Raw genomic sequence first — 9,885 nt, forward strand, 5'->3', positions numbered from 1 at the left:
TTATTTTTCAGGTCTCCTTCTCTCTTTAGATCTATCTCACTAGTGGGAGCAATTAAGGAGCTGGGATCAAGGAATATTCATGCATGCAGAGGAGAAAAAGTGATCAATAGTAATTTGATTGCTCCCCAATAACCCCTCAAGCTTCAGAAAGGTACAAGTCTGCTTTAATTTCTTCCTTTCTTTAACACCCCCCCCCCCCCCCCCCCCCCCCTTCTAGCTTCTTCTTCTTCTTCTTCTTCTTAGATTAATTCCCATGTTGGAGATATAGCTGTTGAGGAAACAATAAATTAAAGAGCCTATATCCACTCGGAATGATGGGCATATAAGTGGAAAGAAAGCAAGGACATGTCTCAATGCAATGAGGACCAAACATTGGTCATTGCCAATGGATACAAAGATAGACAAACTAGAACATGTCCTTCATGTGGTTATCAGATCAAATACCAAGAGCAGGTAAAGTAATTAGGGATTTAGGATTCCCTTTCTCACTTCAATTCCTTGAATTTCTTAAATGGTTTATTGGTTTATTGTGATATATATATATATCTATGTTCTTCGCTTTCTTTGTTTTAAGAGTAATATATGCTAGCTATCGATCTTGACTACATTTCTGTACCACATCACTTATTGAAGTGAGACTCATTTTGTGATTAGGAATGTGATCCAAAAATTTTAAGATTATTAAGAAGAAAATTATGTAAATTAATGAGAAAAATTAATTATATAGGGCGGAATTCAAAATTTGCCGGGGCTGCCTCCGGGAGTGAAGTTTGATCCAACTGATCAAGAGCTGCTTGAACATTTGGAGGGGAAGGTGTGCTCTGATGCCAGCAACAAGTTTCATCATCCTCTCATAGATGAGTTCATCCCTACAATTGACGGGGAGAATGGAATTTGCTACACTCATCCGCACAGGTTGCCAGGTGATCATCAAAAAGGGACTAAAATATATGTAATTTACTCTTCTATGGATTGTCAACTACAGATAAATGAATTAAAGTTTGAAAATATTGTCACAAATAAAACTTGGTAAATATAAATTTGATGAATGTAGTGTACGTGTTAGGAGATCAACATGGCCTATTTGGTAAACAAATTTGATAAATGTAGAATGTTAGAAGATCAACATATGGAATATAAGTTTTTTATTATATATATATATATTAAAAAACTTACGTTCATTGTTACTTTTATTTATTTTCAAATTCCGCTACAATATTCTTCAACATTGGCATGTTTTATAACACTACTTGTAATATCAAAATATCAACATGAATTGGTGGCTTTAGCATCAAAATATCAGCATTTTGTACAAATTAAAGTATAACATAAATTACAATCGAATGTGAATGAGGATAATGTTCTCTTGTCAAACTATAAATCTAAACCACGCATTTATTTAAGAGTCTATTTAACAATAATTCAGATTCAAATTAAGTATGACAATATTAAGTTACATTGTCACTTATCAGATTGTTTTATAAGAACACATTTTTTTTAATTATATAAACGAATCATGTGATATTGTCACCTTGTTATTATGCAGGAGTTAGCAAAGATGGGCTGGTCCGCCACTTCTTTCATAGACCTTCCAAGGCTTACACAACAGGATCCAGGAAAAGGAGAAAAGTGCACACTGATCACAGTGAGGGTGCCGAGACCCGGTGGCACAAGACTGGCAAGACAAGACCAGTAATTGTTAGTGGCAAGGTGAAAGGGTACAAAAAGATACTTGTGCTCTACACCAACTATGGGAAGCAAAGAAAGCCTGAGAAAACAAATTGGGTAATGCACCAGTACCACCTTGGCAACAATGAAGAAGAGAAAGATGGAGAAGTTGTGGTTTCCAAAGTTTTCTACCAAACACAACCTAGACAATGTGGTACTAATATGAAGGACTTGCTTATTAGTCCTGAAAATTTGATGAAGGGAGGAAAAAGTGGTGGGCATGATGAGGCACTTGTTGGGTATTGTAATCCTGCCTTTATGTGCTTTGATCAAAATGGCCAAGATAGATCAAACACTACTGCTAAAATAATTCCTCATTTTAGTAGTACTGCTCATGGTGGTTCTTTTGTTTCTTGAAAATAATGAGGGATGCAGTAATTGGAGGTGTTAATTATGAAGGGGAACAAATTATATATATTCATCCAATAAGAAAGCAAATGGATATGGCTCTGCCATGTCTGGCCTACTGTTGGCTCCAATAATTGTGGAAAGATGAAGTAATTTCATATGCTGATTTAGGAGGGGAAAGGGTAAAAGAATAAGGAAAAGTTAATTTAGCTGTTTCTGCTTTTTTAATTTTCTTTCCTATAAGTAGATAAAGATGACTCCTGAAGGGAAATTATTGTGCATGCTCTGTAAGTGACAGGAAGATGTAAATATATATCACCTGGGTCATGACCCTTTTATCTGGGACAGCGTATAGTACTCTAAAGCTGAAAAAAAAAAAACTACTCCTACCTTAACTGGTCTAATAGTATATTCATTGAGTTTCTCAAATATAGTTTTCAAATTTACCAGGTCTACATCAAAATGTATCAGAAGTAAACTATTCCATTCTTGTTTTGATTATTAGACTGAATCTTCCAATTCATTGTCTACAATCGCTAGAGAGCTGCACAATCTTTGTGAATTGAGACGGGAAGAGTTGTTAAATCCAAAGCAAATTGATGTTTTAACTTTTAAGGGAACAAGACAAAAATGCTTTGGATTTAACAAATTCTGCTCTATATTTGGCACATACATACATAAATATCCAACCCAAATTGATTTACCAGGTCCACATTTTAAACCGTTTAGAATTAAATTATTATTTTGCATGAAAAATATAAACTAAGTTATTGATAAACTAATTTACTATAGTATCATCTAAAGAAGTAATATTTTAGAATTTCATGCATAGATTTTTTCTGTCCAGCACCAAATTCCTATCTATAATCTATCTATATGACTTCAGGAATATAAATTTTATCAGAGAAGATGCATGTACAAGAACTTTCAGGAAAAGAAAAACAAGAACAGTTCAGTCCACTACTTAGTCATAACAAAACGGAAAAAAAAGTATAAGTTAAACCATGGAAACTTTAAATCGGAACCTCTTGATTGTTACTAAGAAATGGAAGTGCAGTTGAGCGCGTATTTATAAGTAGGAAGACCACATACAATTCTCTCATTTAAAACCACTCGAGCACTCCTTTACAAAATAAAAACAGATGGTCAGGTATCATTTGTTCTAGCATTGGCATCTAATTCTCATGCCTAAAAAGTCCAGTTGAATTTCTATTGATTTTGTGCTTTGATTTTTGTACTTTATCAAACAAACAGAAGTGTTTTAACAAGTTCTGTAAATTTGGAAAACGTCAAAGAAAACAAATTAGACTGCTAAAATTTCAGGAGAAATTTTTCACTGACAAAAAAAAAATTGAGTGTAAGCCTTATCGGCTAGTTGCGCAGAAGTTGGGAGCTAGGAAGTCCTTGGCTCACGCTTCTCTCCTTCTATCCTTTACCCAATTTAGAATCCTGGCTCCATCACTGCCCGATTCCACGAAAAAATGAGTGTTTTCCTAGTTGTGTATGATGTTAATAATCTAATTCAGTAACCTCGTTTTCCTAATTTATTCACTTTTTGTATTATCACCCTTCTAAAATGTGCTCAACTCACATGATGTTTGCTCATTTACTCCCCAAAATATGAGTATCAATGTCGGGCATGTGTCAAACAATTTAAATATAACTGCTTGTTACTATCAATTAGTAAGCATATTTACAACAAGTGTATTCAAATTTCAGTCCAGTGCATAAACAAAACAGAGCATGTAGTACCCAAAAGACCCAATTCAAGTTCCATGAGAGGATCAAAGCAGCACAAGAATCATCACAAAATCAAACAAAAGCCAGCAAAAATTTCAACACAAAAAGGAAGAAAATCCCAAAAACCTGGAGTGAGCAGTGAGTCAATCCTCCTTTTTCTTCTTGCGCAAGATAAAGACGTCGGTCTCTTCATACGCGTAATCCGGGTGCAAGTCCTGGTGCGGAACCTTGTCGATCACGAAAACCGCTTCACACATTTCCCAGAAGAGCTTGTGCGCCTCGGGAGACCTGAGCTGGTACCCAAGCAAAACGACGCCGTCGTCCTTAACCATGGCCTCCATAGTCTTCACCAGCGGGCCCACGGTCTCCTCTATGTAAACGACGTCGGTGGCCAAAACGACATCGTACGGAGGATTGAGGGCGTTAATCTGGTCGGCCTTGTTCCAGTGCAGGACGGCGTGCTTGAGGGTTTTGCCGAGGACGGGCTTGTTGCGCTTGAGGTTGCGCTTGAGTGCGGGCATGACTGCGGGGATGTCGGTGAGGACGGGATCGGTGAGGCCGAGGAGGTGGAGGCCCATGGCGGCGACGCCGCAGCCGGCGCCGAGCTCGACGGCGCGCTTGCCGCGGAAGTCGAGGAGAGTGGAGTAGGGGTTTTGGGGATTGTTGGGTGGGGCCCAGCGGTCGGCGAATTTGACGAGGACGAGGGAGCAGGGCCAGACGGTGGTGCCGACGTGGAGGGAGCCGTTGTCTTGTTGGAAGGAGAGGAGGGAGTCCCGGACTGGGAGCTCTATCACTGGTGAGTCAGTGAACTTCATGGCTACTGTTGTCTACTTGTCTGTGAGCTCTTGAAATACAGATCTTCTACTTCTAGTGTCGACTGGTTGGGCGCTTGGGCTAATGGACTCCAATTTGGGCCCAGTTGATAGCTGTGGGCTGAAGTAGAAGGCTATTTGGGATGGGCTTATCTTCTACATGTACCCGGCCAAGTTATATTTCTTGAAATTGTAATCAAGTTGCATATGCGTTTACTAATTTTACTTTTTAATGATACTATGTAATACCCTATTTGTTTTCTTGAATTATGGTTTGGCTATCATTCAATTAAAAAAAAAAAAAACTATCTTATCCAGGAATGAGATTAGTTACGTAAAAAAAGAAACTATCCTAACACAAAATCAAAATGAGATTAGTTACGTACGTAAGAGTCTTTTAGTCTGCACATTCTCTTGCATCTAATAATCCAGGAAATAAAACCCCTATCTCTTTGAGTACGTTTAATTTTTTGATGTCCCCATGGGCCTCTTGGCTATTGCCCAAAAGGCAAACACATACACAATAATTAACACGTTGTGTTGCTTGCCTTGACTTTCTTCCTATTTTTCTTGGACCATATATCTTGCAAAAGCTCACATTTGGAGCTTCAAGTTCTGAATGATATGCATGTCTACTCAAATTTGACACAAACATGTGGTGTGTGCAGCACTGATTCTTAAATTGCCATAACCCACCATGCACGGATGCACCGCACTCCTTCAATCATGTAAGAGAAAAAGTTACATAAAACAAGAAATTAGGGATAGAATCTGGCTTCTTTTTCTTTTCCCTATTTCCCTTTTTCGATCTTTTTCTTTTGAGCCATGTTAAATTACTGTGTGCACTCAATGCTAAGCAGGCTATCTAGCTACTTAATTGATTATGACAGAAAAATCAAGAGGTTGATGTGATCAACCCAAGTTAATTTGTAGTTTTGTGCCCTAATAAAGAGCGTCAACTCAATTGATTCGAGTGCTGAAGAAACTTCGATCATAAGGAATTAAGTTTTGGGCAAAGTAAAGAGCAATAATGCTCAAGTCATTAAATTTGATCACCAATTAAATAATGTGTAAATAGAATATATGTAAATATCGACTTATTAATAATAAATAAAGTTCAAAATGAATTTAGAGGTTAATAAGTGAAACATTGCTACATTATTTGGTGAACAAAGTTTGACAAACAAATTTAGCGAGTCTCGGTAGAGAACAACTAAAGAAACATAATAGAGATTTGTCATATGATTTTATGTGTTTGAGCTTGAATGTAGAAGCTGCGTTACGTTGAAGGCCATCCTCCAATTAATAGGCTGAGCCTTTAATTTGTTTTCTTCTCCTGGAGGTGCTCTTAGCTCTTACTCTCATATATCAATAATTTGATGCAGCTAGCTAGGTTTGATTTGGGGAATCCTTCAATTAATTAAAAATGAAGGGTTGCTATACTTTATATGACCTTCTGCAATATTGTTAATCCCCATATTTACTGTAACGTACCTAACCACCACAAATGAAGCACTTGTGTTTTCTCTCTATTTATTTTTTCCTGTATAAGCTAATCTCCTTACATATTAATGCAAGCTAGTATGCATGGTTGGGTGATATAAAAAGCAAGCATTAGCTAGTGTATTAGACAATAGGCTTTGCCTAGCTACTAGTACTATAATCAAGTTTTTTTTTTTTTTTTTTTCCATTGGAACTGAGATACTCTTTTTAGCCCAGTTTGAAAAGACAACAAACCAGAACAGAGATGAAACACAATAGTGTAATAATGGAGTCCAAAAGGGGTTATATTGCCTTGCTCCCACTACACCACCACCCCTCTTTTATCTAAAATAAACGCTAGCCACCATTTTTTAAAAGGGATCAGCTTTCAGGGTTCAAGAGAATATGCATGGATCTCCGTTCTTCTGCTCCTTCATCAATAGTTTTTCTACGCACAAACTTTTAGCCCCCATTAAGCACTCAATGCCTACCTTTTCATCCCCCTGCAACCTTTCCAAATACTTAAATCTCTCTCTCTCTCTCTCTCTCTCTCTCTCTCTCTCTCTCTCTCTCTCTCTCTCTCTCTCTCTAAAACTTCATGCCCACTTCTCTTATTACAACTTTGCCCTTCCATTGAGAAAAAAAAAAAAATGTGCATCTCATAGCTAGAGTTCCCACATGACCATCAAACCCAATACCCATTGATTGGTGATGAGTGGCAAATGGTCTGCACACCAACACCTAAGAAATCCCTAGTTTGCCCTCCTGCACTATCTTGATCACTCTGCATAATGTGGCGGCGTTTGGCCTGATGCATTTGCTGTAGATGATGGTCCCCTGCAGGCTGGTCCATATTAGATCCATGGTGCTGAGTAGTAGTACTATTTGACATTGCACTACTTGAACTAGTACCATAGAGTCCACAAACTTTGCTCCCATCTTGAACTTGATGAGTCGTACCCATATTATTGTTGTTGCAGTACTTCAACCCAAAACTTCCTAGCAATGATGAGTCGACACTTGAAGTTGCTCCAATTTGGGCAGCTTTTTGCAACAAAGCCGTGGCGGACATGTTTGCCGAAGGTGTTTGATGAGAGTGATGGTGTTGTTGGCTGCTGTACAAGGAAGGAACAATAACCAGCTGATGATGCTGTTGATGATGAGTGCTTCCACCATCCTTAACATTATTATTGCTCAAACTGCTTGTTAGCTCTTGATGATGAGCATTGGTTGAAGAAATATTCTTATTTCCAAGAACCCAATTTAGTTGATAATCGGAGGGCGGCGGAGCCTCAGAGCATGAGACAATAGAGTCACCAAATATTGTCCCAGCTGAACTCACAGACCCGAGTTGATTATGATGATGAATCTCTTGCAAATTATTGTTTTTATTGTTCATAGCTTCATGGCCTTGGGATCCTTGACCCATCCATAGGGATAGGCCGCGCGTGGTTTGACTCATTGTTTCATCATTGTTTGAGATTGGCTTGAAAATTGAAGGAAAATGTTGTGCCATATTGCTAGGTCCTAGTAGTGATGGTGAGGAATTTCCCATGTAATGATAATTCATATTACCAGCCATTGCATTGTTCATGTGTGACACTGCGTTTACTCTAGCTGTTTCTTCAGCCAAGGCATCGCAAAAGGCCCGGTGAGTGATGAAGCTATCACGCCTGTGTCAAACAAAATTTAATTTACATATATTAGGAAAAAAAAAAAAAAACCCAATTTGACAAATTAAATAAGGTCAGTTATTGGAATATTAAGAAAATAATTCAAAAAGAAAAAACATGGCATTGATTGAAACCCAACAATATATGTTATGGTTAACTACATTTAGCAAGATTAAGACAACAAATTCAACGATGGGGATGAACAATATAATTAAGTGCGTGTTTTTTAACAATCTATTTAATTATCATAACCCATCGATCGCTAATTAAGATGAATCCCATGACTTTGATCATGAGATAGATGTCCGGCCAGAAAAGTAGATATCCATCAGAGCCGGCCACAAAAATCACTATCATATCATGCTTTATTTGCTTTCTTGTTTTACTTGTTTGGGAGGTGTTTGATTGATCGATTCCTCACTGTTCATGAAGACAAAATGATATGCTAGCTTGTCAACACAGACAAAGATATTACAACCCACAAAACTGATCGATCACTTTTATTTCCATCCATGTATAATTTCTATAGCTTCTTCATAATATCACACAGAGTATATATATATAAAATCTACCAAAAGAAGTAGTTAGAAATTAAATAAGTAAATAATGAATTAATTAATTACCGTGAAAATAGAGTCCCACAGTCACATTTGTACTCCTTAGTGCCACAGGTCTTTGAATGAGCCTTCCAGTCCGACTGCACAGCATATCGCTTGGAACACTTGTCACACTTCCACTTCTTCTCCCCATGTTTCCGGCAGAAGTGCTTCTTTATGCCGGTCAGATCCCCGAGAGCCCGCGACGGGTGGTGGTGGACGCAGCTCTTCTCAGGGCACACGTACACGCGCTTCCTCGGCTCTTTGCTCGTTCTTTGCTTCAGCTTCCACGGGAGGTTGTGCCCACGGCGGTGGAGCTGTAGGTTTTGGTCTCTCTGGAACCCCTTGCCGCATATTTCACATAAGAATCTGTTGGTGGCCATCAGAGTCTTTGGAGACAAGGCTACGACTTCAGCTTCAGGATCTGCACGTACGTTCATATATAATAACAAATATTTTTGGTAATTAAAATTGGAAAATATTCGGCAAATTAAGAAATTAATCAGAGAATATGTTGCTTGCTTGCCTGGGTTTCCGGGGAGGTTTCTCTTCTTTTTCAGAGGAGGTGGAGGGGGATTGGATCCTGCAATTATAACTGGGTTTTGGGCATGAAACCCATTTGGATTAATAATTGCTTCTTCAGCCATGTTTTCTAACATCCAAACTTTAATTGCTTTCTTTCTCTTCTCTTCTCAGTTTGACTCTCAATCTATAAGACACCCAGAAAAGAAGAAGACAAGCTCTCACCAAAGGGACTAGTAGTATTAGACTTGTGATTAAGAGAGAAAACCCAAGAGTAATGGTTATAATATATGTTGTTTCAACCCTAACAACAAAAGCTATATATATATATATATTAATATCTGTGCAAGATTTGATCTCTCTCTCTCTCTCTCTTATGTTGCAGTCATTTTAATTATCTACTTTTTAGGAGGGAATGGAATACTAATATTTGTTGGGAGGCGGTGAAAAGTTAAAGTTGGGAGGGGAGGGAGGTAGGGAGAGAGAGAGAGAGAGAGAGAGAGAGAGAGAGAGAGAGAGAGAGAGTTTAAGAGAGAACAAAGGTGCATGATGACACATATGATGAGGCCCGGAGAGAAAGCTTGTCTACATGCCTTTACCATTTGGAATGATTATCCCATAATTTGTTTGCCTTTAGTTTTCCAATATTAATATAATCCACTTTGTATTTATTTTTTTATTTATAATTTGTTTAGAAGGTCCCCACTACTCAAATATTTTATGGAATATTGCCTAGCTAGGTTATATATATACATAGATTCGATATGTGTTCAAAAGCAAGTAGTAGAGGATGGTGTTTTTTGGTTTTACCATCGATGGTAGGATATAATTGACCATGGAAGCTCAAAATTATATTAATATTTTTTCGTGAACAGTATATTCCAAGTATATAGTGAAAGCATTGGTTTAGTTCTCTTGATTACCTTTGCTTATCGCAATTCACTATATATGCTTTTCATCATTTCATATGCTCAATACCTTTCT

At 37.8% G+C, this 9,885-nt stretch overlaps 3 protein-coding genes across 3 annotated transcripts; 1 reads left to right on the forward strand and 2 right to left on the reverse strand.

The window, feature by feature from the left end:
* The first annotated feature begins 256 nt into the window (after nt 1–256).
* LOC147296644 (NAC domain-containing protein 73-like) lies at nt 257–3,949 on the forward strand. The gene is made up of 3 exons (XM_086238901.1): nt 257–453; nt 728–923; nt 1,547–3,949. The coding sequence occupies exons 1-3, from the start codon at nt 346–348 to the stop codon at nt 2,083–2,085; spliced, it is 843 nt and encodes a 280-aa protein (XP_086095027.1). The 5' UTR covers nt 257–345; the 3' UTR covers nt 2,086–3,949.
* Nucleotides 1,362–4,666, reverse strand: LOC147296645 (S-adenosyl-L-methionine-dependent methyltransferases superfamily protein). The gene is made up of 2 exons (XM_086238913.1): nt 3,943–4,666; nt 1,362–1,675 (listed from the first exon to the last, which is right to left on the reverse strand). Exon 1 carries the CDS (start codon nt 4,629–4,631, stop codon nt 3,960–3,962), a length of 672 nt encoding a protein of 223 aa, XP_086095039.1. The 5' UTR covers nt 4,632–4,666; the 3' UTR covers nt 1,362–1,675; nt 3,943–3,959.
* A 1,620-nt stretch (nt 4,667–6,286) lies between these two features.
* Nucleotides 6,287–9,356, reverse strand: LOC147296646 (zinc finger protein MAGPIE-like). The gene is made up of 3 exons (XM_086251069.1): nt 8,906–9,356; nt 8,407–8,803; nt 6,287–7,783 (listed from the first exon to the last, which is right to left on the reverse strand). The coding sequence occupies exons 1-3, from the start codon at nt 9,036–9,038 to the stop codon at nt 6,796–6,798; spliced, it is 1,518 nt and encodes a 505-aa protein (XP_086107195.1). The 5' UTR covers nt 9,039–9,356; the 3' UTR covers nt 6,287–6,795.
* Nucleotides 9,357–9,885: the final 529 nt, after the last annotated feature.

Source organism: Dryas octopetala, chromosome 1 (genome assembly GCF_963921425.1).
Source record: "Dryas octopetala chromosome 1, drDryOcto1.1, whole genome shotgun sequence".
Lineage (NCBI taxonomy): Eukaryota > Viridiplantae > Streptophyta > Magnoliopsida > Rosales > Rosaceae > Dryas > Dryas octopetala.

Bases quoted from the DNA above. Each gene is read 5' to 3' on its own strand.
- LOC147296644 (XM_086238901.1), top strand. From the start codon at position 346: ATGTCTCAATGCAATGAGGACCAAACATTGGTCATTGCCAATGGATAC. The intron at 454-727 runs GTAAAGTAATTA...TTAATTATATAG, and splicing joins AGATCAAATACCAAGAGCAG to GGCGGAATTCAAAATTTGCC. The intron at 924-1,546 runs GTGATCATCAAA...GTTATTATGCAG, and splicing joins TCATCCGCACAGGTTGCCAG to GAGTTAGCAAAGATGGGCTG.
- LOC147296645 (XM_086238913.1), bottom strand. From the start codon at position 4,631: ATGAAGTTCACTGACTCACCAGTGATAGAGCTCCCAGTCCGGGACTCC.
- LOC147296646 (XM_086251069.1), bottom strand. From the start codon at position 9,038: ATGTTAGAAAACATGGCTGAAGAAGCAATTATTAATCCAAATGGGTTT. The intron at 8,804-8,905 runs GCAAGCAAGCAA...ACGTACGTGCAG, and splicing joins AAACCTCCCCGGAAACCCAG to ATCCTGAAGCTGAAGTCGTA. The intron at 7,784-8,406 runs GTAATTAATTAA...TGTTTGACACAG, and splicing joins TGTGGGACTCTATTTTCACG to GCGTGATAGCTTCATCACTC.